At 56.3% G+C, this 25,821-nt stretch overlaps 7 protein-coding genes across 7 annotated transcripts; 3 read left to right on the top strand and 4 right to left on the bottom strand.

The window, feature by feature from the left end:
• Positions 1 to 867: 867 nt before the first annotated feature.
• CCM_08867 (uncharacterized protein) lies at positions 868 to 1,545 on the top strand (the record flags this gene model as incomplete). Its single annotated transcript, XM_006674003.1, has 3 exons — positions 868 to 1,148; positions 1,240 to 1,342; positions 1,417 to 1,545. The coding sequence occupies 3 exons, from the start codon at positions 868 to 870 to the stop codon at positions 1,543 to 1,545; spliced, it is 513 nt and encodes a 170-aa protein (XP_006674066.1).
• A 687-nt stretch (positions 1,546 to 2,232) lies between these two features.
• On the bottom strand, positions 2,233 to 5,473 carry CCM_08868 (ADAM 8 precursor; the record flags this gene model as incomplete). The annotated part of the gene is made up of 4 exons (XM_006674004.1): positions 2,233 to 4,628; positions 4,705 to 4,756; positions 5,065 to 5,331; positions 5,465 to 5,473. The coding sequence occupies 4 exons, from the start codon at positions 5,471 to 5,473 to the stop codon at positions 2,233 to 2,235; spliced, it is 2,724 nt and encodes a 907-aa protein (XP_006674067.1).
• Positions 5,474 to 6,724: 1,251 nt separating this feature from the next.
• Positions 6,725 to 8,689, top strand: CCM_08869 (HET domain protein; the record flags this gene model as incomplete). The annotated part of the gene is made up of 1 exon (XM_006674005.1): positions 6,725 to 8,689. The coding sequence occupies one exon, from the start codon at positions 6,725 to 6,727 to the stop codon at positions 8,687 to 8,689; it is 1,965 nt and encodes a 654-aa protein (XP_006674068.1).
• Positions 8,690 to 10,345: 1,656 nt separating this feature from the next.
• CCM_08870 (acetyl-coenzyme A synthetase) lies at positions 10,346 to 13,625 on the bottom strand (the record flags this gene model as incomplete). Its single annotated transcript, XM_006674006.1, has 6 exons — positions 10,346 to 10,411; positions 10,468 to 10,872; positions 10,920 to 11,180; positions 11,226 to 12,388; positions 12,920 to 13,105; positions 13,502 to 13,625. The coding sequence occupies 6 exons, from the start codon at positions 13,623 to 13,625 to the stop codon at positions 10,346 to 10,348; spliced, it is 2,205 nt and encodes a 734-aa protein (XP_006674069.1).
• Positions 13,626 to 16,266: 2,641 nt separating this feature from the next.
• CCM_08871 (bZIP transcription factor) lies at positions 16,267 to 18,186 on the top strand (the record flags this gene model as incomplete). The annotated part of the gene is made up of 3 exons (XM_006674007.1): positions 16,267 to 16,507; positions 16,577 to 16,777; positions 16,856 to 18,186. 3 exons carry the CDS (start codon positions 16,267 to 16,269, stop codon positions 18,184 to 18,186), a joined length of 1,773 nt encoding a protein of 590 aa, XP_006674070.1.
• A 285-nt stretch (positions 18,187 to 18,471) lies between these two features.
• CCM_08872 (WD40 repeat-like-containing domain) lies at positions 18,472 to 20,166 on the bottom strand (the record flags this gene model as incomplete). The annotated part of the gene is made up of 4 exons (XM_006674008.1): positions 18,472 to 19,193; positions 19,274 to 19,503; positions 19,562 to 19,616; positions 19,689 to 20,166. 4 exons carry the CDS (start codon positions 20,164 to 20,166, stop codon positions 18,472 to 18,474), a joined length of 1,485 nt encoding a protein of 494 aa, XP_006674071.1.
• Positions 20,167 to 20,677: 511 nt separating this feature from the next.
• On the bottom strand, positions 20,678 to 24,416 carry CCM_08873 (Plasma membrane ATPase (Proton pump); the record flags this gene model as incomplete). The annotated part of the gene is made up of 3 exons (XM_006674009.1): positions 20,678 to 20,724; positions 20,777 to 23,108; positions 24,012 to 24,416. The coding sequence occupies 3 exons, from the start codon at positions 24,414 to 24,416 to the stop codon at positions 20,678 to 20,680; spliced, it is 2,784 nt and encodes a 927-aa protein (XP_006674072.1).
• Between the last annotated feature and the right edge of the window lie 1,405 nt (positions 24,417 to 25,821).

Raw genomic sequence — 25,821 nt, forward strand, 5'->3', positions numbered from 1 at the left:
TTTGTACTTGGTGCACTGGAGACATTTTACCCCACGGATTTTTTTTTTGTATAAATCGGCATGGTCAAAGAACGATGCCCGGAAACACCGCTCCAACAAAAATTCGCTAAAAAAAGGACAAGAGGGACAAAAGTCGCAAGTACGATGACAACTCGTAAGCAGAGTACTGGATACTCTGCTCATGGTTGAACTTGGTTGCAAGCGAATTCATTTCCTGGTTATGATGCATAGACGTCGCAATATGGGAGTGTGGATTGTTTCTTATCGTTTGAATAGGCGATGAATAGTTGGGATCTTTGAAACAGGAACAGGAGTCGTGGGCATTATTTGCTGTCATGTATTTGCTTTTGGGAGTTTTCATGGGGCGGTCTTCTATCTGAGAGGTATATTCTTTTCCTCATTTATGGCTAGCGCGGAGCTGGTTATATCATTCGCGTCTTTTTTTATGTTTACTGTTTCCAGTAGTGTACATTATAAGATTTACTATAGGTGTACGAAGTACAACGAAGCGTTTTTCTATGCATCATTAATGAAGGCGAGGTGGGTGGCTGCATGGCACGTACTGATATCACTGTCTATCAATAGTGCTACTCCATCCTTGTCTCTTTCTGACATGTGTGAGTTTTGTTATCGTGAAACATTTCTTTTTTTGGCGTTGTCGCTGTTTGTCGTTTGGTCTTGGTCGATATTGATCGGCGAGGGGCCAGCAGCCGCGCGCGCGTGCAACTAGAACCGCCCCGCACCATCCTCCTCGACATATCTACATACCTACCTACGCACGGTTTCCACTACCCGCGCACCACCATCTCAACTACACAACGCATCCACTGGAGCAAAGACACACCACACACGCACACGACAGAAACTATGTCATCCGCGGCCGGCCCCGCGCGCGCAATGCGTCCCGCCACCGCCGCTGCCGCCTCGTCATCCGCCGCCGCCGCCGCGCACAAGACGCCGGACAAGGGGTCCTCTTTTACCGCCGAGATGCGCGACCGGCAAGCCCGCGGCAAGGACCCGTACACCAAGGACCACGACGAGGAAGAAGAGGAAGAAGAGGAGGAGGAGGATGACGACATGGATATTGATGAGGAGGAAGAGGAAGAGGATGATGACGATGATGGGGTAGAGATGCAGATTGGCAACGTGTGAGTTTTTTTTTTGCCCCCTTCTTCTTCAAACTCCTGGAAAGTATAGAGAATCGTCATGCTGACATGTGTGGGGTGGGGGGGATAACAGACCAAAGAATGAAACCTTTGAGGAGCGCCAGAGCAGGCAGTTTGCGCTGGCGGTGCTGGACAGCCCGGAGCAGCTGATGATGTACGCCCAGAGCACCAACGATGTGAGTCCCCCCCCCCCTTGCTGCTTTCAATCTACAAACGAGTGTCGGGAAGAAGGAGAACGGCTGACGGCTAGGGGCGGTGGCAGAGCATACCGGGGCAGAGATATCGGTTCATGACGACGCTGTGCGGCTTCAGCGGCGAGGAGGGCTCGGTGCCGGCGGCGCAGCAGCAGCAGCCGGCCAGGACAGCGCGGCGACGGTGATGTGATGGGGAAAAAAGGTGAAGGTGTGCGCGGGTTTTTGTTTTTTAAATCTAATCAAGGAATACTGTTGAAAGCCCAGGCTTTTGCAGAACCAAACACTACAGGGGGACCATGTGTTGGCAGTCTGAGAAGATTACCAGATATATTAGGACAAAAATGACCGATAAGGTGTTTTCAGTAGACGGAGAACAAGTTGTCTGTTTTAACACAACATGATAAAAAAAGAAAGTCCTATGGACTTTGGCGGTCTCTCCCGCCGGGAATTGAACCCGGGTCTCAAGCGTGACAAGCTTGCATACTGACCACTATACTACGGAAGATGTTCCGGGTGTTCAATCACCCGTCGTAGCTGAATGCTCATTGGTTGAAAATATTTGTCCTTATTCATGTCTATAAGCATGTCTTACCATAACGCTGTTCCTTTGCCACAGGTTCTTCCTCCCATGCTCTCCTCATGTATAGGCTTCAGGCTGCTCATTCACGTCTATTCATCCTATGCAAAATAACCTCTGCTCATTCTAAATCTATTCCAAGAATGCCCATCCGTGGCAGGGAAAACCAAATGCATATGTCCAAAAATACAACTCCGAAACGCCATTCAATGCTAAAAACGGCCAACATGAAAAATAAACAGCAAGGCCATCTCATATCGGCATAACCAAAGTCAGCCTCTTCTGCCCGCATCATCTATGCGTATCTAGGTCCACTTCCACGGTTTCCATAGTTGTAGGTAGGAGGCGGATGCGGCGGCGGGGCAAAGTCATGCACACCATTGCCAAATGAGTTGTTATTCCCGTACACCTCGCCTCTCGGGGGACCAGGCGGCGGCGGGACGTCAAAGCCATTGGCCGGCGACATGGTCGGTCCAGGCTGCGGCCGCCACTGGGCGTTGGCGTAGGGGTTCCAGGCACCGGATGACCCGTTGGAGGGCGGCGGGCTGACGGGCTTGTTGCGGACGACGCGGCGGCGGCCGGCACGGCGGACGCAACTGCACACACACGAGAGGAGGACGGCGATAACCAGCAGGCCGACGACGCAGGTGACGGGAATGGAAATGGCCTTGTTTCCCAGAAACCATTGGGTAAACTCCTTCCACCAGGAGCTGCCCTTGCACTGGCCGTCCTGGCACCGCCCGCCGCCGCTACAGCTGGTGCCGTCGAGGAAGTTTTGGTTGTAGAAAGCGCACGAGCCGCCCATAAACGACGGCGACTCGCACAGCATAAGGCAGTCGTTGCGGCACGCCTTGGTGTTGTTGCTGTGCGTCAGCCCGCCTGCGGCCACCTGGCATTGGCGATCCCGCGAGGTGCACTGGCCTGAGGCACACTCGAGCCCGGTGCCGCACGACTCGCCCGCCTTCTTGTGCTCGTCGGGCGGGCAGTTGGCCGAGTTGCCGGGGCACTTTTCCTCGGGATCGCACTCGCCAGTGCTGGCGCGGCAGACTGTGCCCGACCCAGCAAACTGACAGTTGTCGGAGCAGCAGTCTTCGTTGGCCGGATCGCAGACGGCGTTCTGCGAGAACTTGCACGTTTTAGAGTTGCAGCACTTATTGGTGCCGCACCCCTCGGTTCCGCCGCAGTCGCAGTCCTCACCAGGCTCGACAATGCCGTTGCCGCAGACGCCCTCGGTAATGGTTTCAACATTTTTGTTGTCTGTCAGACAGTCTGACTTGACATTGCCCATGAGGCCGGAGCAGATGTTGCCAATTGTGCAGGGGGAGAATTGGGTGATGCCGTTGCCCGTGGAGGGGTTCATGATGAATTGAGCACCGGCATCGCATCCACCTACCTTGAGGGGACAGCAGGACTGGGCAGACTGCTTGACGGGACACAGATCGGGGGTACAGTCGTGCACAGCACCAAAGGTGTGCCCTGTCTCGTGAGCGAAGATTTGCCATTCGGTAGGGCCATTGACTACGACATTGGTACTGGCAATCGTGTCATTGGTTCCGCCGTTGGGCGCAGACCCCTGACGGCAGAGCTGGCCGCGCCAGGCCAGACCGACAGCGTTATCGGTTGGGCATTTGGTTAGGAGTGTCCAGTAGGCATTTTTGTCCTGAGACTTGCCTCGCCAAGCGGAAAATGTGTTGAGTCGATTGGTGATGCTAAAGTCGGGCGAGCAGTCCACATTCCACGGGGTCGCAGAGGTGCCTCCGCTGGAGCAGTTTGCTTCAATGACAGTCAAGTTTCGGACAGCCAGGGAAATCTTGAAGGTGCTCTCGTAGAGTTCCGAAGCCTTGTTGACGACACCGAGTACGTGCTTCTGGATGGCGTCTTTGGAGCCAAATATGCCCCAATACGTGCAGTCGGTGGCGATTCCGACAAGGGCGACCTTTTTCGTGGTGGGACATCCATTCACGGAGCCGATGCTGGCGTACAAGTTGCCTGCAGGGTCACCGCCGCCGCCGCCATCAATCGATTGGCGACCAAAGAGTTGGTGGGTTGGCATGGATTGCAGAGGGCTAAAGTCTCGGGCAACAGGATCATATTTCGAATTAAAGGTCAGCGTGTCGGAGTCGCAGAGTGCGCTGCCAGCAGTACTCCGACGCTTCAACTCGGACTGGGTATAATCGAGAGGGATAATGTCCGAGTCGCGCCACACCACCATGGTCGTGTCAGCAGCGCGCTGGTCGGGGAGCTGCACGCTAGGGTCACCCTTGTGCTTGACCAGACGATACTTGGCAGCGGTCTCAATGTGGTGGTTGTTGCCGTCAATACGGAAGGCACCGTCAAAAACGGGCTTTTCACCGTCCTTCAAGACTATGATTCTGGCCCAGCCCGCGGCGGACCACCCGTCAAGGCCATGGCGCTGGATGAAGGCTTGGCCCTTGAAGACCTTCTGGTCGGACCGCAGAACGGGGTGTGCAGCAGCGACGCTGCCGTCGGAACCAAGAACAGTAATAGCCAGGTCGTCGGGGATGATGTCGTTGTTGGGCTCAAGGGCGAGCCTGATTTTCTGGTGACCATTGTGGAGGGTAAATGTGAGGTCGAACTTGGACTGTGCATTCACTCGGTGCGAGTGCGTATGTATTTGGACATTGTCAATGAGCGTGATATAGTCGACAGGATTTCGCTCAAAAGACTCAGCTTGTTATTGGGCATGCGTGGGTTAGCCTGGGAACAGATGGTGAAGCCAAGCAGCGATGACGGCGAAGCGACTTACCGAGTGACGTCTGGAAGAAGAGGGCAGCGCTGGCTACGGCGGCCGCGAGGGCCTGTAACGCAAGCATGTTGACGCCGGCAGAGAGCAGGACTGATCTTGGCAGCCGTTGCTCCCGTCAGGATGATGCGAAATGAAGTTGTTACGCTCGACAGGACTCCATTCGGGTTTAACCAGCGGTAAACTCTGGGGGTGGATCGTGAGAGGGCCGACTGGTCCGGGGTCTGTCGAAATATCCCCAAAAAAAGCGCCGTCGAGCGAGTACAGGTGTGCGTACGTACTATCGAGGATTTGTGGTCGATGAAGGAAGAGGAGGAGGAGGAGAGTGTGCAGTGTGCGCGCGACCGTTGAAGCTATTCAAACAAGCGAGGGTTTGAGCGTAGCCTCCTTTTGCTTGGGGATGTTGTAGTCAAGGTTTGAGAGGCTCGCTTGTTGGGCAGGACCGGTCAGTTCAGTGGATGCGGATGGGCTTGGGAGGCTGAGGGCGCACCGGTGCAAGAAAGGCAGGTTTAGGTTAGTATTGGAGGTGCCTTGTCTTGGTAGGTGGCCAGCCAAGCCAGCCAGGTATGTCGGGAGGTACCTATCCGTGTAAAGACGGAGGTATCTCGCGGCGGACAGGGCTATAATTCGCTACAAAGGCTGCCCGAGTATTGGGTACCACCTATTCAGAATTCTGGGGCGGCCGGGTGGCTGACTGCGCCGCAGTCGTTCTGGTCAGCCGAGCGTCGAATAACATGCACCGGGACAAATTTAGAGCACGAACATGCGGCATTATCACGTTCCCCAGAATCCTTTCTTTCAGCCGCTTGACGCATACAACCAAACACGTTCCTTTGTTCTGCATCCCCTTTACCGCAGGTGGCCGGCGTGGCAAAAGGTCCCTAGCTCTAGCGGCCAGCGAATACACCCTACAGGGCCTCGCTCCACTGAAACATGCGCAGCCAAGGAGTCCCCGCTGAGGGCCAAGTCACGACAAACCAATCAGAACGCTCAAACCGCCTTCTGGGCTCCTCCGAGTGTGGCTGTGGCTGCACTGTGCCCGCTGCGGCGCGACGCCGACTGAGGGCGACGACAGTGTTGATAAGCTTAGGTAATAATACTGTGCCATGTGTCTGTATTTGATCTGCACCATATTACTGGGAATAACAAGTATTGATTCCGACCGGCAAATTCAATTCGTCTTGACAATTTGTTCGACAAATCCATCAAAACAAATCTAGCTAATTTGTACCATACCGCCGAATCCTTACTCGTATGTTCCTCTCCCGCGCCCGCCCCCCAAACACGGCCTGTTTGAAATACGTCCTCAAACGTGTACCAGCATCGTTCTTTCCGGCTCTGTTTCTTTCCGAACCCGTCTCTCCCATAATTAGTTCATGCCAGACCAATTTTGTCATTCTCGGCTGTTTCTCCATTAGGTTCTGCACATTCAGTAACACAACAACTCAGCATCACTCGCCATGGCCATGCATCTGACTCTTTCATGCCAACGCAATGCCTGCGCTCTGGACATTGCGTCCCCAAATCAATGGAGCCAGTCGTGACAGCCGCGTGCGACGCTGTGCGAATGTCTCGGTCCGCTACTGTCGGGTGCAGCCGATAAGGCGATGGCCACATCCCATCGTCTTGGTACCAAAGCGGTTTACACGCACACTCTACTGGGAATCACAAATCGGGACTGAACTGCCGTTTCAGTTCGAAAGGCCAACTCAGAACCACTAGTTACGGATCTCCCTTCCGATCTGCCCGGCACACGGCATTTGGGTTGCAACCCGTTCTCGGCGGGCAGTCCGGCGCCAGTTGTGCTTGTCCAACTCGTCACGAAAGGCTCGCTGCATGCATCGACGCTCTGCAGCCCGCTGACGCGCTCTCTCGCAGGAGTCGCGGCTGCTGGCATGCTTGATTGCACACATGGCGTACACAAGCATCACCTTCGCCGTCGGGCGAGCTTAAAAAGGCGCCGGGCAGCTTGTGCAGTATCCCGCAACCATGTTGGTCTGCAGGTATACCTCTTCATCCCAAAATGTATTATCATCAGCTTAGTCGAGAAAATGCCGAAATACGGCTGATGCGGCCTCTATGCCTCGCTCCCTCGGGGCCCGTCTCTGATTTTGAGATGTCCAATGTCTCTCTTAACTTCCTACCGCCGTACCAGGCCATCTCGTATAGCTGGGGCAGCCCGATGAGAGCACCCAACATCACGCCTTTCGCAATCACCATTAATGGAACCAGGCGCTACATTTCCAGCAACTTGCAGTTTGCCCTCGAGCAGATCCACACCGTGTCTAGCAGTGATACCTGGCTTTGGATCGACGCCCTCTGCATCAACATGGAAGACCAAAACGAGAGGAACTGGCAGGTGGCGCAGATGCACAACGTCTTTGCCTCGGCCGACTCTGTCTTGTTCTGCATGGGGCCCGCAGCCAACGACAGCGACTATTTGTTTGACCTTCTCCGCTCGTTTGGATGGGAAGCCGTCGATGTTGGCATTTATCCTGGCCACGGTCTGTTCTTCAATGACACCCACGAGGACGCCACCTTTCCGAACCTTTCGCCCCAGGCACAGCGATTTATCCGTAGACTCGTTTTGGCAGAAAAAATATACGGAAAGCGCCTGCACGATGCCATCGACGCCCTGTCGCGCCGCCCTCACTGGAAACGATGCTGGATCATCCAGGAGCTGGCGCTCGCCAAGCGTGGTATTATTGTGTGCGGAGACAATACCATAGAATTGCACCATTTTTATGCCATCATGCGCGCGCTGGGTAGAGTTCGTGCCTGGCGCGGCAATTTGCCGCCTGTTGGGGACGACTGCTATTTCACGCCCAGCTCGGCGTACAATGCCATGCTTGGCGTTGGCGGCCACATGATGTGCGTGGGCCAGGAAATGGTCTCCATGAAGTTGAGCACGACGCTGCATTGGTTCCTCACCCACTGGGCGTCCACGCGCAACGCGCCTGGTTTGAACGGCCCGTTTTACTTGGCGACTGATCCAAGGGACGTCATCTTTGCCCTTCTCGGCGCTGCCTCAGACCGAGTTAGCCTCGGTATCCATGTCGATTATTCAAAGACGACGCGAGACGTGTACACAGAGGCAACGGTGGCCATGTTCCGCGGTAATGCGGAGCGTGTGATTTTGGAGTTGGCCTCTTTTCCCAAGGACATTGGCGGCCTGCCCACCTGGGTGCCCGACTGGAGCCGTATCGGCCGCCTCGGTATACAAGATCCTATTAGCTACGACAGCTCCTTTTACCTCTTCCAGTCACCGAAGACCATGACCGATCTCACTATCCTTGACGGGTACATCTTGCAGAGGCATGGATACGTCTGCGGGGTTGTCAGGCGTGCTCTGCGGCTTTTCGACTCTAGTCACAACACGGAGCAACAGGCTGCTGCCTTATCTTGTGCGCTGCAGCATGATCGCGTGGCGTGCGTCGAGGACATGCTGGAGTTTATGAATCTCTATGCCCCCGACGTTCCGGAGGACAGCAATGAAACAGTTGAGACACGCCTTTGGCGTACCATTACCACGGACTACCGCCGTAATACCACGATGAGCAACGGATCCACACTGCTCGACGGATACCACGAATGTTGCGGCAGTCTGCTGCGCCGCCAGCCCATACCAGCCAGGGACCTTTCCGCGCTGGCCATTGCCTGGATGCAGATAATACCGGAGGCGGGAGAGGATGAGTCTTCGCAGGGACAGGTAGATGCGTTTGTGAAAGTGGCGCAGGATCGAGCTCTGGAGCTTACACGCAACCGCACGCTGTTCGTGACCGAGGATGGCAGGGTCGGGCTGGGGCCTTACCTGACCCAGCCGGGGGATGTAGTCACGGCACTGGTGGGAAATACCGTACCTACTCTCCTCCGACCGGATCCGGCTGGCGGCGCGTATCAGTACCTGGGTCAGGCCTTTGTGGAGGACATGATGGAGGGCCAGCTGGACCAAGGTGAGCACCGGTATCAGGTGTTTAATCTGGTCTAGTGCATGCCAGAAGGGGCGCAACACTATCATTTGCTGAATGAAGAATCATTGCTGATTAAGTAGCTTGAGTCAATCTATTCTGTTCTGACATGGCTTTTTCCCACTTGTTGTCACGGAGGCTTGTCGGGGATCGGCAGGTGGGGCCGGCGGGCTCCGGAAGGGAGCCGAAAGTGGCACTTGCGGTGATGCATCCCCTCGGAGGTCGTCTTTCGATCCTTTCGGGGGTTCTAAATATGGAACTGCCCAAGTCCGTTGCGTCTACATTGGCGCAGCACTACGTAGCCTTGACCACAGTACGTCTGACGACTCACAGGATATATACGTTGTGTGTTGGTACATTACCACTTCTACATGTTAATAGGGGCATATTAAGAGCTTGTTGACGCGGGAAATAGACGGGTATAGAGACGTGGAGAGGAAGACGGTGCGGGCCGCAGCTTCGGGCGTGCATGAGGATGATTGTGGTGGACTACGACTTTGCGTCGGGGTATTCGTTGGCGCACCCCCCAAAAGGCAGTATTACATACTTGGATCGGGGGAATTGAGATATAACAAAGGATGAGGTAGATTCGAATAGGTTATGAAAGAGTTGGCGCTTTTTTTTTTGGTGCCAGGTTGTCAATCATGTCGTCGACATTGCTCGTCACCTGAGCCCATGCAATGTGCCTCACCGCTGGCATATTCCTTTACGATCCCCCTCCCACCCATTTCCCCCCCCTTTCAGACTTCTCTCATCCCTCCTTGACCGCATCCATGCCATCCAACAAGGACCGGTTATACATTGCGCTGCACCCGCGCGGCGGCACCGTCCATACGCCGCTTGGCCAAGAGAGGTACCCCCTCCCCCGCCTCCTCCTTTCACCCAACCAACAAATTAACCCCGCAGATACCACTGGTCGCTTGTCCTCGCGCCCAAAGGCTCGCACGCGTGCTCGTCCGACCACGTCATCCTGCACGCCAAAGAGACGCTGTCGGAAGGAGGAGGAGGAGTCGCCGGCGGCACATCGACATGGGTGTTTGAGGAGCGCCGCGTGCCGCCTGAGCGCAGCATGCCGCTCCTCGCACGCGTCTGCGTCGCCAAGGTGGTGCAGCGGGAGAAGCTGCTGCAGATACTGCGCGCCGTGCCGGTGCGTGCCGGCGAGGTGCAGGGATGGAACTGCGTCGGCTGGGTGAGGGAGGCGCTCGCGAGGCTGGAGCAGGAGAAGCATGTGCTGGGGCGCAATGTACTGGGCCGTGACTGGGAGGAGCAGAGGGATGCATGCACGGCCTATGTAAAGAGGAAAAAGGAGGCGCATCGGTATGATGGACAGGCGGCCGAGGGCGAGTACGACATGAGTCTGATTCCGACGTGGGATATGCTGCTCGGTCGGGAAACAGTGCCTTGACAATACGACAATACAGAGGCACGCAGTCTTTACAAAGCGCAGGCGCAGTAGTCAAGGGAGAATAAGTAACTCGTATTCCAAATATAAAGTCATTGCACATCAATACCTCAGAAAATCCAAAACAGGTCCATGACCGTCGTGCAGAATAGCAATTTACTACCGGCGCAAGGATAAATCAGATTGGCAGATCTTGGTATCAATTGGAGCTCGAAATCTCCACCACCATCCTGTTTCTATTTTCGGCTTTTTTCATTTTTTTTCTCATGTATATTTATTTCTTGCCACGGGATTCATGGACGGTCGCAATAATCTGGTCGACAACGGATGGATCGGAGAGCTATCAACGGTCAGTATTAAAAAAAAAAGGCAAAACAGATCCTGCAGGATACGTACAGTGCTAGTGTCACCCAGCTGGTCCTCCTCGCCGGCGAGGATCTTTCTCAGGATACGACGCATAATCTTGCCGGAGCGCGTCTTGGGCAGGTCGGTAACGACAAAGACGGCCTTCGGAGCGGCAAAGGGGCCGATGCTCTTGCGGACCTGCATGATGAACTCTTTGCGCAGCGCATCGGTGATTTCGTTGCCCTCCTTGACGGCGACAAAGGCGTTGACGGCCTGGCCGGTCAGCTCGTCGCTGACGCCCACGACGGCGGCCTCGGCAACGGCCGAGTGCTCGATGAGGGCGGCCTCAATCTCGGCGGTGGAGAGACGATGACCGGAAACGTTGACAACGTCGTCGACGCGGCCGCGGATCCAGTAGAAGCCTTCGTAATCACGGGCGGCACCATCACCGGTGAACTATTGAAATTAGCTTGTGTCGCAGGCAATATAGGCGGGATACGCACGTAGTAACCGGGGTATACGTTAAAGTACGTGTCCATGTAGCGCTTGTGGGCACCGTAGACGGTACGGGCCATGCTGGGCCAGGCCTGCTTGAAGGCTAGAACACCCTCAACGTCGTTGCCGTGAATCTCCTCGCCGGAGATGGGGTCGATGATGGCGGGCTCAATGCCGAAGAAAGGCAGCGAAGCGGAGCCGGGCTTGGTGGAAGTGACACCGGCAAGAGGCGTGATGACGTGGGAGCCGGTCTCGGTTTGCCAGTAGGTCTAACAGGTCAGCAGAATTTAGGTCGGGTTATCCAACATACTTACATCGACAACCTGGCATTCCTTTTTTCCGACAATGTCATAGTACCATTTCCAGACCTCGGCGGCAATGGGCTCACCAACGGAACCCAGGACACGGAGGTGCTTCATCTCACCAGTAACGCACTCATCGCCAGCGCGTTTCAGTAGACGCAGGGCGGTGGGAGCAACGTAGAACTGGGTGACCTGGTGCTTGTTGATAATGTCCCAGTAGCGGGAGAAGTTGGGGTAGGCGGGAGTACCCTCAAAGACGACGGTAGTGACACCGAGCAGTAGAGGGGCGTAGACGACGTAAGAGTGGCCAGTAATCCAGCCAACATCACCACCGCAAAAGTAGCGGTCGCCCTCGTGAATATCAAAGACGTGCTTTCCAGTCAAGGCACAGCCTAGGAGGTAACCAGCCGTGGTGTGCATGACACCCTTGGGCTTGCCAGTAGAGCCAGAGGTGTAAAGGAGGAAGAGAGGATCCTCCGAGTTCATGGGCTCGGGGGCAATGTAGTTGGGCCACTTGTCGACCTCATCGTGCCACCAGACATCGCGACCCTCCTGCATGGGGACCTCGGTGCCGGTGCGGCGGAATACAAGACAGCTGTGGACGTTGGGGCACTGTTTGAGAGCGTCGTCGACAATCTTCTTGGTACCAATAAGCTTGCCACCGCGCTTGCCCTCGTCCGAGGTGATGACAACGCGGGAGTCGGCGTCGATGACGCGATCGCGCAGAGAGTCGGCGGAGAAGCCGGCAAAGACGACGGAGTGGACGGCACCGAGGCGGACGCAAGCAAGAATGGCGACAATGGCCTCGGGAATCATGGGGAGGTAGATGGCAACGGTGTCGCCCTTCTTGACACCCATCTTCTTGAGGGTCCAGGCGACCTTGCAGACATCGCGAAGGAGCTCCGAGTAGGTGACACTGCGGCCATCCTCGGCCTCGTCGGCCTCGTAGATGATGGCAACGCGGTTGGGGTCCTTGAGGGCGTGGCGGTCGACGCAGTTGTACGAGGCATTGAGCTCACCCTCGATGAACCACTTGGTGTCGCCGCCCTGGAGCGAGCCACTTGAGACAGTCTCAAAGTCGCGGCTCCAGGAGAGCAGCTCGCGGGCCTTGGTGCTCCAAAACTTGTTGGGCTCTGTGATGGACTCTTTGTAGAGCTTCTGGTACTCTTCGGTGTCTAAGGGAGAAGGGGTTAGCCGAGGAGGGCTTGACCGGACGGGCGGAAGCTGTGGTGGAAGCTAGCTCGTTGTTGGAGGAAGCTAAGCGTGGGGTGAAGGTAGTGGGGGAGGGGTCATCGCAAGACTGGTGATGAGTGGCAACGCGGAAACGGCAACGCAACGTAGAAGTGACGGAATCGTTCGACTGCGAATTGTGCCACTCCGGCTTCGGCACCAAGGTCACCAATTTTCACAGCACGCGCTCCCTCCAAACGGCTGCAGCAGAGCGAGGCGCAAAAAAGTAGAGGGGTCGACTTACTGGTAAGGTGGGGCTTGCTAGGGTGCTCTATGTCGCCATGTCAGTAAGAAAATAAAAAAAAAGAGGTCCTGGTTACATCAGATTGCAGGCGAGAAGGGGGGACGGGGCGAGCGTACTGGCGAGCATCTTTTCGGGAGGGCCTAGTTAGGAGTTGCGTTAGCAGGTTTGCGGTTTCAAGAAGCTGCAGCTGTGGAGGATTCAACTCTCAGCAGCTGGCAAGTCGAGAACGTACTGAGGGCGGCAATGGCCTCCTGGACCTTGTGTTGTTCAGCAGCCATGTTGGCGACTCGCGATGCGACGTTGTGGTGTTGTGCGTGCAGCGATGGAGGCGCGGGGTACGCGGGTATGCAGGTAGAAGTTGGTAGAGCGACGCAGAGGGCGGTTGCCGGTGATGAAGAAGAAAGGGAAGTGGTTTGTACTAATAAGAGAGTAGGCGGTGGTATGAGAGAGGAGAATCGGAGAGCAGAAAGGGGACAGGACGCAAGTTGGAGAGGATGGGGATGATGTGAAGCTTTATATTGCGGGAGGGTGGGAGAGGAGAGTGGGAGCCTCTACTCCGACAAGCTGGAACAAGCCGCGACTAGCAAGGAAGGCACGTAGTATGGCGCGGAGTAGGATTGTCGAGGTACCTTTTCTTAGCTTAGCTTAGCTGTCCATGACCAGACTGCCGTGGATTACCTGGGCCGCAGTTGGTTGCCCGCCTGTATAAATTAATAGGGATTGGAAGGATTGGAGGGGCGCAAGTGCTGGGGTTACATGGGTTACATGGGTTACATTGCGACCAGTACCTTGGGGTCATGGTGGGGAGAGGTACCTTTTGTCCCAGCCTTCCAGCCTTTCCTCTTGCCAAGCTCCAGCCTTCCCGGCCTTGCCACGTCCAAGTGCGCTATAATTATAAGCTGTCTTGGTGCAACTGCTGCACTACTCCGGTCCTCCATTTCTCCGAGGCCTCAACCAACTGTCAACACAACTTCTCGCCAGCACTCTGTACAAGGAAAAAAAAGAGAGACAAAAGCACAAAGACACTCATTTTATCAATCGGCGAATAAGTGAAACCTCCCCGCGGACCCATCCAAGACGCTATACTCTGTACGAATGTAGGTTTATTTTTTTTGGTTCCAGTCTTGACTCTCGAGGACCTGGTCGCCGGCATCGACTCAATTTCGCCCGGCCGGACAAAAGGTACTTTCGGCTGTGCTTCCATCCAGGTACAAGCCCACCATCGCGGCCGTCCGGGGCTGCAGCCTGGCCAGCTGGGGGGCGTTATCCGGTCGGCGCGAGGTAGCCGTGCAAACGCGTTCTTGTTCACTACGAATTAATTCCCTCTTCCTTTCTACGTTGTGACAACATTTGTCGACCAAAAGGAACATCAACCCCCCGACACTCCAATATCAAGTACCAAGTACGCCTACACTTGTCCCACCAAAGCAGGTCCCGGCCGCGCTGCCCCATGACACAGGTTCACTTCAGCCTGGCCCTGTCCCTCCACCACCCCCCGTTGTTGCATGCTCCTGGCAGCAACTCCCATCACCATGTCACCTCCCTTGCTTTGCCGGCGCCGTCTCTGCGACGAGATAAAATGGCTCAAATCTGCCGCTTCCAGTCTCCTGCAGCTCTTTTGGCTGCGTGTCGCCCGTACCCCGCCAGCTTGCAGCCAGACTCGAGCAAATCCTCGCTGCTCCGCAGACTCGGCAAATCTCATCTGGCAGCTCGCAGCAACCCGCTCGCGATGTGCATTGTGCATTCATCCACTGCCTCGTGTGCTCAAGCCCAAGTCGGCGTACGATGAATCAGTACTTCAGAGTCCCTACCTGCATCGAAGCATCAAGCCTCCATCTCATCACCTGCCAGTAGCTCATAACAACTAGTTACCTAGGTAGCTCCCAACCGACAAAATAAGGCAACTCCGGTGCTCACGCTCCATCGCGTACTGAGCCTCCTCTGTATTACCCCGAGTCTTGGCCTCTTCGATGAGCGATCCGATCCGCCGAGTCTTGCTATTTATTTTCCTCCTCCTTGTAAGAATTAGAGTTCCTCCTCTCCTTTCATCTTCTTTCGCTTCTCAACGGCACCGCTATCCTGCGCCCTGCCCTCCCTCCCCTGCACTCTTTGTCTCGGAGTAGGTAGTAATGTGGCTGACTACGCCAGCCAATACCCAGACCTAGACCAGTCGGCAGATGGCCAGCGGGCTGGATTCCCAACTCGGCCAATATTCGTATCGACGGAACCATGCCGCGAACACGGCCCGGCCTCAGTGCCCGTCGCCTATGCGAGACCCCTGTGGAACATCTTACTACACGGATGCCTGCGGATTATCCTCCCGCGTCCTGATGACCAGCGCCAACCGTGATTCGGACACACTTGCACCCTACTACCGCCTGCTCTTCGAACCAGTGCCGATGCTGGGTTGGGTGTAACCATCTTATCATGGTATAAGGCTCTTGATGGAATAAGCTCGCAGCCCCCGCACATTACCAACGCTGACCTGAAGCCAAGACGGGTCTGACAGGCTAACTATACAAATTACTCCCAAGCGAATTCTGACGCAGATTACCGTCTCGGGTTTTCGTAAAATATATGCACCGCTTGTCTTGCTCAGCATATTATGCACGAGCAGCGGTTCTGCACCTTTTCAACACCTACCGTCGCTAGCAATATACTAAAAGGGGACATCCCTGATAACGTGAAATGTTCAACCTAGTAACCATCAGCCGCGAATACTGAATGAGATGTATGGAAGACACGTTGACCGTTTTCAACGCTCCTAAAGATAGTTCGACGGCTATTTCCGGCAGTTTTGCACTGACCGCAACTGAGAGCATGAATTTTCTGTCATTAGCGGTCATCATGATTGCGATGAGCGGCATAATATTTCTATACTGTCGTCCTGCTATCACTTGCAGTAATTTTCTTTCTTCCTTTTTTTTTCTTCTTTTTTCAACAGGCGCCGGCTGGATACCCTCAAGTGATTTCCCCAACAACGACTTCCGAGCCTTGTCCGCCCCCACCATCTGCATTCCCGATCAGTCAATCGAAATATCGTCAATTACGTAATCAATCCGAGTAGACGCCAAATGACCAGTCTGCAAGTGATTGAGCGTACTCCGTACCTGAGCCGTAATACGCAGGTCAAAATCGAAAAAATAGGCAATTTATTCTCTTCTCTCCAGAAAAGGGGTATGTTTTACTCATAGATGCCTCAGTCAAGCTCAGTGGCAGGTCAAATAGCCTACAGCTTCGTTTCTGCCCGCTGCCCGATTGAGTGCGGCGCGGCGGCTCCACTCTCAAAGACACACGAATCGCAATCAGGCGATTTGAACCTGGCCCTTGGTTTCCTCTATCCCCCATGCAGGGTTGCCTGGATCAGGGCAAAAGAGACTGCGCGTGCGAAACGGCATCGCCATCGGAATATCCAGATCTTGCCCAGATCTTTCCAAGGGGGGCCCCAGCCCAGCCCAGCCCTTCCATTGGCAACGTCGGGCCACACACTGCCACGCCCACGCGCGCGCGGCGCGCATCGCCCTCCCCAACCCTGGCAAGGTACAAAAAAAAAGAACTCAACCAAAAAAGGCCTTGCACATGGTCCGGCAGTCAACGCAGGCACCGTCGGCCGAGGCAGCCGGGGGTGACGGAGACGACGGGCCTCATCGCCGGGAGAGTCGGCCTCTAGACGAGAGCGACGCCGCCCAAACACCCAGTAGCCACCAAAACGAGGACACCGGGTCGGCCACGGCGGCTAAGAAGAGGAAACTCGGCGCCGCCAGCAGCCGTGGCGTCGCCAACCTCACCCCGGAGCAGCTGGCCAAGAAGCGCGCCAACGGTATGCTTCTCGTTTTGTTGCGCCTTTCTGCTCACCCCTGCTACTGCCAAACTAACCCCGGCTATCCAGACCGAGAAGCGCAGAGAGCCATTCGCGAGCGCACAAAGAACCAGATCCAGACGCTGGAGCGCCGCATCGCGGAGCTCACCGGACTAGAGCCGTACCAGGAGCTGCAGGCCGCGCTCGAGGCCAAGGCGGCCGTCGAGCGGGAGAATGCCGAGATGCGCCAGCGGCTCGCCGCCGTGGTTGGCATGCTGCAGCCCCTCATCAGTTCGTTCCCTTTTTTTTGGGCCAATTGGCTCCCCTCTTGACGAAGAAAGCGCGCGCTGACAGACCGATTATCACCAGGCGCGGAACACCAGCAGCAGCTTCAAAGTACCGGCACCCGAGGGATGGCAGAACCGGACAGCAACCACAACAGACGCACGCACTCGCCGCCGCCGCCCGGCCAGCCGACAACGACAACCGTACCAACAACGACCAACGGACACGTCACGCAGCGGCTCAACGACCTCGATCAGCAGCGGGAGCAGCTCCGGCACGGTCTCGACATGGGTCCGGAGCGGCTCGGTCTCGGCTTTCTCCTCGACGCCAGCCACCACGTCGCGCGCATCCAGGCCGCCGCCGCCGCCGACACGCTGCCAGCCACCTACCGCTACCCAAACGTATACACCCAGCAGCAACACCACCAACAACAACAGCAGCAGCAGCAAGCGCCGTCCGTCGCCGGCAGCGGCAGCGCCTCGCCCGGGCCGTCCACCGTGTCCTCGTCCGCGCCCCAGTGGCAGCCCAATACCACCTACACCAGCGCCTTCTTCTCCGGCTACCCGGCCTACGCCGACAACACCACGTCCGCGGCCGGCGACGACGGCGACGACGAGGACGCGGCCAGCAACGCCGACGAGGCCATGGACACGGGCAGCGGGCCGCCGACGATCCTGCGGTACGCCTGCCCCGTGCGCACCACGCCGCCGACGTGCCCGCTCGACGCCCTCCTCCTCGACTTCCTGCACGAGCGCCGGCAGCGGGCCGCCGAGGGCCTGCCGACGCACGAGGTCCTCGGGCCGCGGTACCCGTCGGTGTCGTCGCTGCTCAACCCGGCGCACAGCGCGTGCGCGCACCCGCTCTCGCGCGTCTTCACCGACATCCTCGCCAAGTTCCCCGCCATCTCGGGCCTGCCCGAGCGCGTCGCCGTCCTCTACCTCATGTTCCTCCTCATGCGCTGGCAGGTCAGCCCCACGCGCGGCAACTACGAGCGGCTGCCGCGCTGGGCGCGCCCGCTGCGCGCCCAGCTCCGCGCTCCGCCGCACCCGGCCTGGATCGACCACCTGCCGTTCCCCCGCATGCGCGCCGTGCTCGTGCGCGACCACGCCTCGGGCCTCTACCCGTTTGACGACTTCTCCGTCGCGTACACGACCACGCTGACGCTCTCCTGGCCGTATCACGATACCGACACCCTGCTCCAGAGCCCCCACTCCGAGGAGCTCATGATCAATCCCGTCTTTGAGCGCCATCTGAGGAACTTGGACAATTGGAAGCTCGGCGCTGCCTTTGCAAAGGCCTTTCCCGGCCTGGCGGACACAGGCAACGTGCCAGAAGCTGAGCTGGCAAAGGTGCGGGCGGCGGCCACGTCATCAGTGGCGGACGGGGGCGTAGGCGGTGTCGCCGGGGGGGTGTAAACTGATTTGTATCATGATTTCTTTTTTTGTAGTTTCTGGGCTTCGAAATGGTGATTAGGTAAGGAGTTTGGCGGGACACACGTCTGGGGTGTTTGGGTTTAAAATACAACCGCTCTGAATTGAAAGCTCATTTTTAATACATCATGTCAAGGGGTATCTTGATCTGTGACTTTGCTCCAGTCCATATTTCCAGCCTCTGCCTCCGTTAGCTTCCACTACAATGTCCAAAATCAGCGTCGCTGTATTTCCAACTTTATGATTTCCTACCCAGACCGCCCCATTCACTCACCCCTCGTCGCCAAGCTCGCGCACCCCGAGCGAAAACTTTCTCAGGAGCGAGCCCTCGCCCACAAACAAGCTCGGCAGGCGTTCCCTCGGCATCCTCCGAAACGCGAGCGCCCGCACCGGCGTATCCGTCTTGATGCCGCCCAGCCCGCCCAGCCCCCTGCCGCTCTTGAGCGAAAACAGGCGCACGGTGCCATCCTCCTGCGCGGCCGCCACCAGGCCCAGCGTCTCGCACACGTCCCACCCGGTATGCACGTGCGCCTCGTTCTTGTACCCCTCGTAGCGCAGCACGGGCCGCGGCAGCCAGCGCGCGTCGTACGCCACCATGGAGCTCCGCAGGCCGGCCGCGAGCACCATGTGCGTCTCCGCGATGCTGCGCAGGTGCGTGACGGGGCCGGCGGTGTGCGTCGAGCGCCAGTGCGCCGTGGGCGCGCGGAGATCGGCCAGCCACAGCCGGGCGCGCCGGCCGCCGGCGAGGAGCACCTGCGGGTGGTGGTGCAGGAAGTCCTGGGTAAAGGTTTCCTGCGGGATGTGCTTGGTGGCGGTGCTGGGAGGCGGGGCGAGGGGCGACAGCGTCTCGTTGGAGAGCACGCGGACGAGACCGGCGTTGGTGCCGAGGACGCAGAGCAGGTCCGGGGAGGAGGCCGGCGCGGGGGTGGACTGGTGGACGAGCCACTCGGTGCGGGAACGGTGCTGAAAGGACAGTCTCTGGTAGTGGCTGGCTGTGCGAAAATAAGGTCAGCCTACATTTTACACCCCCCCTGAGTAGAAGAGAATAGGGAAGAGGGGAAGAACAACGTACTCTCGCCCAGCAGCCATTGTGGACGCTGGTCGTCGTCGTCGTCGTCGGACAGCAGCGGCGAAAACAGGTACACCCCGCAGGCATGGTCCGGCTCGCGCGAGGTGAGCAGCATCTTGTGCGAGGGCCGGTGGTACCGAATCGACGACATTTGCGGGCAGCGAATCATTTCAGTACGGAGCATTCCCTGCCGACGACCAGAACTCGCCGGTGCGGTTCTCGAAAACGATATTCTACAAAGCAAATCATCAGTCCATAACCCTCGTTTCGGCATCCCAGCAAAAAGCGTACGTATCGTTGTCGTCAGTAGCAATATAGCTCCCTACCAGCGTCTCCTCATCCAGAGCTGTGTGCTGCTCGTCAGCACAAAGCGGTTCAAGTCAGGAGCAGGAGGGAAGAAGAAGGAGGAACAACATACTCGCATAGGCCACGCCCAAGCCCGTCTTGGCATCCTCCCCGCCAACATATAAACACGGCATGTTCGCACTCCTGCCCTGCGTCCGCGCCGCGGAAAACGGCACGTTCCCCTTGTCCACGGTCCCGCGCGCCCACGCCGCCGCCACCAGCGTGCCCTCGTCGTCGACGCCCAGAACCTCCCGCCGCAGCAGGCCCCGCGCCACCAGATCGCCTTCCCACGCGGCGTTGCGCTGCACGTGCCGCCGCATGAGCCGCGCCCGTCGCCGGGTCGCGTCCGCGGCCGCGTCTTCCAGGCGACGTCGCTTGACAGCGTCGGCGGACCACGAGGCCGCAGGGGGCGCGGTGTGGGCTTGCTCGATTTTAAAGTACTTGTTCTTGGCGGCGTCTGTATGGCTCTCTTTAGCATGGGCGACGGGGGGTGTGTTGTAGAGTAAAAAGATGGTCATACCGAAATAGTAACCAGGAAGCTCGGGAGCCATGGTGAAGAAAGTGTTGGCTGTGAATTGTCAGTGTAGATGGATAGGCTAGAGACACGGCTTCCGTGCCGTCCTTTCAGAATTCGTGAGTGGTGGACAGCCGGTCGGCCGCATGCGGTATATTCATGGCGTAAATAATATTGGTAGATGAAAAATTCAGGTCATCAGATTTCATGTACGTTATTTGGATGTAGACACAAGTGTGAGCCATCGAAGGCTCATGTCCCAGAAGTCACGTGACTTTTACAAATTTGGGCTTACAGCAACCAACCCACGAGAGACTTCAGACAGTGTGCACAACCAAACAATCACAATCATAGATCAAGAGTATTTTTACTTTTTATCATTAATGGTCTAAAAAAGACGGAGGTCTAGGGTATGAAAAGTCGCACTTCGCCATTCAACCACTCGGACGCGTCTCATACTCGAAACGACTCATACAATGCAAAATTTAAACAGAGAGAAGACGAAAAGAGCAGCCGAATGGGCGTGCGGGTATGTGCCAATTTGGTATTTACTGAGACTTCTCGTGCTGAGTCGAGACGCGCTGTAGGGAGACAACTGTGAACTGTTAGCAAATTGTGTCTTGTATGTTGAAGAGAAGAGTACATACCAAAGTCTTCCAGAGAACGCTGCTTCTGGTCCTTCTTGGGGGACTTGCCGTGCATCATGTTGTCGAAGCCGGCAGAGCCCTGCATGAAGTAGTAGAGACCACCCATGATGGCGAAGATACCAAAGGAGAAGATCCAGATACGGACAACGGCGACAATGGAGGTCTGCTGGTTGTGCTCGAACCAACCAAAGATACAGAATAGGGTGGCGATAATGTCGACGACCAGAATGGCGCCGGACAACTGCCACGAAGGAATGGACGACCAGAAGGGACCGTTGGCACGGGTGATGAAGATGAGCCAGTTCTCGGTGAGGGAGATCTCGAGGAAGAGAACCTCATCAAGGTTACCAAAGTTCTGGACAATACCACCGTTGCGGTCGTTGGCGAGCATGGTGGTGAGGGCAATCCAGGTACCGACAGCCAGGACAACACCGAGGAAGATGGACATACCCCAGAGCTTGGGCAGGTTCCACTTGACGGGGGTCTGGGAGAAGGGAGCGTTGTCGTAGGCAATGGCAAGGGTAGCGATATCGGCGAAAATGGCAATGAAGACGACAAGCTCAATGTTCAGGGAGCGGTTGAGAATGGCAATCCAGAGACCAAGGAAGATCTCCATGTGCAGGGACAGAGCGATACGGTAAACAACGTAGGCGTACATGCGGTGGAAAATCTGGCGGGAAGTCTTGAGAGCGTCAATGATGGCACCGAGACCGGGGGCGAGGAAAACAATATCGGCGGCGGAACGGGCAGCATCGGAAGCACCCTCGACGGCAATACCAGTATCGGCCTTCTTCAGGGAGGGGGCGTCGTTGACACCGTCACCAGTCATGGCAACGAGGTAACCACGCTGCTGAAGAATCTCGACGACAGCGTACTTGTGCTGGGGGAAGACCTCGGCGAAACCATCAGCAGCCTCGACGAAATCGTAGACCTCAGAACCAGGCATGTCACCACCACCACCGAGACCAAGACGCTCAGCGTTGTAGACGTTGGTGCCGAGACCGAGCTGGCGCGAAGTTTCACGGGCAATACCGACAGCGTCACCAGTAAGCATCTTGATGGAGAGACCGAGGCGCTTGGCCTCGTTGATAGTGCGGGCAGTATCGTGACGAGGGGGGTCAGAGCAGGGCATGATTCCGAGAATTTCCCAAGCACCCTCACCACGCTTGCGGGCAACACCAAGAGAACGGAAACCACGGGTAGCGAATTCAGCGACACAGTTCTTGTAAGCCTTGTCAACTTCCTCGGGGATGGGGTGGTCCTCCTCGACAGTCTTGAGAACGAAGAGAGGGGCACCCTTGACACAGATGATGCGCTCACCCTGGGGAGACTCGACAACAGCCTGAACCTTCTTGGAGACGGGGTCGAAGGGGTGGAAGTCGAGAACCTTGTACTTGGAGAGAACAGACTTGGCGCGGGGGTAGAACTTGAGGGACTTGAGGAAAGCCTTGTCAATGGCGTCGATACCCTTCTTCTTGCGGGAAGCAGCCAGGCAGGCAGTGAGCATGAGGTCATCGGGGTCAACACCGGCGACGGTGAAGGGCTCGGCGAGAGAAAGCTTGTTCTTGGTCAGGGTACCGGTCTTGTCCGAGCAGAGAATCTCGACACCAGCAAGAGACTCGATGGCGGAAAGCTTCTGGACAATAGCCTGCTTCTTGGCGAGGTAGGCGGCACCGACAGCCATGGTGGTGGTGACGACAGCGGGCAGACCGACAGGGACACCGACAATGGTGATGGCCAGGGTGAAGCGGAGAATGTCGACAATGCCGTTGGAGCGGTAGAAGGAAGAAACCCAGACGATGAGGAGAGTCAAGACGACGAGGATCAGAAGAGTCGTACCGATGCCGTTGAGAACCTCGGTGAAATGACCAGTGGCGCCAGCGGACTGGGATACGAGGGCAGCGGCGCGACCAACAAAGGTGTTGTCACCGGTGGAGGTGACGACGATGAAGGCCTCACCACGCTTGACGGCGGAGGAAGCGTAGCAGTTGTCGCCCTTGTGCTTATCGACAGCAAGGGACTCACCAGTGATGGCGGACTGATCAACCTGGAGGAAAGCATCTTCGGTGACGATGCGGCCGTCGGCGGGGATAATGGTACCTTCCTCAACCTGAAGGATGTCACCGGGAACAACTTCGGGGGCCTCAATCTCCTTGAGAGTGCCGTCACGGAGAACGACAGCCTTGAGGGCAAGGGTCTTCTTGAGTTCCTCGACAATAGAACCAGCCTGGAATTCCTGAATGAAACCGACAGCCGCGTTGAGCAGCAGAAGAGCGCAAATGACACCGAAATCGACCCAATCCTGAAGACCGGCAGCGAGAACAGCGGCAGCCTAAAGCAAACATAGTTAGCAACGCCATTGCCGAAAATGATGAGTAAAATTCAATGAGAGCGTAATGCAAATGAAAAATGGATCCAATGAATGCGGCCAAATTGAATGCGCCCGAGAGCGCGCCATCCTTGAAACAAAATTGCACTAGCCGATGAGCTGGAAAAAACTCGAGACACTCCGTGGCAGCCGAGAGGCTGTGACCCGTTCTGCCGAGCCAAGCCAGCCAAGGCCAGCTAGAGCAGCCGGAAGAACCTGCGTGGAGCCGTCTGGCCACGGCGGTGTTTTCGAGTTTATCCGATCGCGGTGGGCTCGTGGGGTTGGCAACTGGTTGTCGTGTTTGGAGAAGCGGCAGAAAGGCCGTCGACAATTGGCCAATTGATGGTGTTGTGGGGCATTCTCTCTTTTTTTCGTTTGCTGGTTCGCGGCAGGTGCGCAGGCCAAAGAGGCATCAGGAAAAGCGCGGATCGACGCCCCCACATCAGCACCGGCCATGTGCGACCAGCCAATTGCTGAGGCACGCCACAGCTCATGTGGAACCAGTAATCTGCGCGGGACAAAAAGCGCGCAACAAAATATGCTGGCCAAGTCGCCAGTCCCAATTCGGGACGTCCGCCCAAAACATTGAGCCTTGCTCTTTGTCTGGGTAAACACGGACCGCACATGGAGGCAGAAATGCGCCAGGCTTCTTTGCGGAGGAATTGGGGTCAAGCCATGGGCAGAGTGTGTTTGCGCGTTCAGTGCGACCATTCAATCGAGGAGACAAAGCGCACACAGATATTGCGATTGCTCTCCCGCCACAAGTAAATGACGTGAACGGACAAGACTCGCACATGTGACACTTGGCCCAGAATCGGGCATATGCGGAAAATGCAGCAAAAAGACGAAAGAAAATAGAAAGCTTACCTCCATAACGAACTGGATAGGACCAACGAAGTAGCCGAAGAACTTGAGAATCAGGTTCTCCTTCTCCTCCTTCATCTGGTTGAGACCGTACTTGCGACGACGCTGGATGACCTCAGCCTCGGTCAGACCAACGCGGGAGTCGGTCTGGAGCATGTCCTCGGGGACGACGCGGCCGGTGGCGGCGTTGGTCTCCTCCTCCTCTTCCTCGACGTTGGCGTGGCCATCCTCGGACTCAAGGTCCTCAATCAGGGCGTCAATGTCCTCATCCTCGTCATCGTCCTCGGCGGCGGGAGTAGCCTTGATGGGAGGGGCAGCGGCTGCCTGCTGGTGCCTCTTCTCGTCGAAGCCACCAGACTCGATGTTGGTGTCGAGCGCGGGAGCGCCGACGTCTTTGCGATCAGCCATTTTTTGCGCTGAGCTTTGTTGGGTATGGTAGTTTGTAGGTTGAATGGCGAATTAGGACTGTAGCGAAGCGAAAAAGATTGAAGGAAGAAACTCAAACAACCAGCTGAAAAAGAGGGCTGATTGAAGATGGGGAATAAAGGGAAGGGGAGACAAAACAAGAATGTAGTGTCAAGCACCGCACGAAATAGGGATGAGGTGGACGTCTAGGCGCAACGCATTCGTGGGTAAAGAGAAAAGAGGAAAAAAGAAGAGAGTCGAGGTGTCTTGGGGAAGGGTGGGAGGAGGTATTTCAATGGGCGGGCCACAGGTTTGTCTAGTGTGTATTATTTTTTTGGCCCGGGATGGGCCTTCTGGGAAGCAGGACCGAGAAGCTTTTCGCCAGCACCAGGTCTAGTTCGCGACAAAGATACTTGGGAGGCGCCAGTGCCTTGGGGAGCGCCATGCGCAAATGCCATCCCGGCACCCTTGTACCTTGTACCTTGGAGCCCGCAGAAACATGGCGATGGGACCGGGGCGAGGAGGACGCTAACCACTGGTACGGTCTTAGTCTTAGCCCCAAAGTGACATGAGTTTTGTGGCGCCAGAGTAAGTGGGAACTCTAACACTTTTCGTGCCTTTTTTTTTTTCCTCCTCTGCTTCTTTTCGCATTGGGGATAACGAGGGGGGAGGGGTGATGCTTCGGAGGTGGATGTCATGATTGTCTGTGCAGGAGGTTGCGCACACCCCCCAAAGTTGCACGATTGTGACTGTCAGCATCTCCCATGCCCTTTGTTGTAACTAGGAGTGCGGTCTATTCGTAGCCATTGGATGCATTTGCATAATACTCTCATAGATTTCTCGGTAGTTGTCTAGCTATAGTATTCTATTATTATCATTTGATAACAGGATTTTGCCCGTCAGTCTCTTCACCGTGCAGTGTAATCTCCGTTTGTCCACGGACAATTGACAAAATCCCTCTGGGAAAATAAATTTTACAGTGGCACCCCATGGTTGTTATCGGTGCCTGGGGCCGGATGGTTAGTAGGTTAGTACGAAAGAATTAATAGGTGGGCGTCGCACGGTGCGCAGCTGTGAGAGCGATTTTATTTCATTATTTTCTGTTTATCCTTTACAGAGGGGTTCCCTAACTAGAGCCTCCGTGCTGGGGGCGCTGATTTTAGTTGGGTGTAGCAGCGCCTGTGGCCCAAACACAGGGCTGGTTAGAGCGCTACAAAGTTGCCACATCACCCTGTAATTGCCACAGGCCATTTCGGACTTTTGTTCGCTCTTCGCTTATTCGTGGGCGCCCGGCCGCCGACTGGTCATATATCAAGGTCTTTTCAGGCCCTCATGACCTTTTCGCAGCGTCCGTCTCGTTCCAACGCGATGGAGTGGGAGGTTTCTGGTGTTTCGGGCACAATCAGTG

The sequence above is a fragment of the Cordyceps militaris genome (genome assembly GCF_000225605.1).
Source record: "Cordyceps militaris CM01 unplaced genomic scaffold CCM_S00007, whole genome shotgun sequence".
Classification (NCBI taxonomy): Eukaryota; Fungi; Ascomycota; class Sordariomycetes; order Hypocreales; family Cordycipitaceae; genus Cordyceps; species Cordyceps militaris.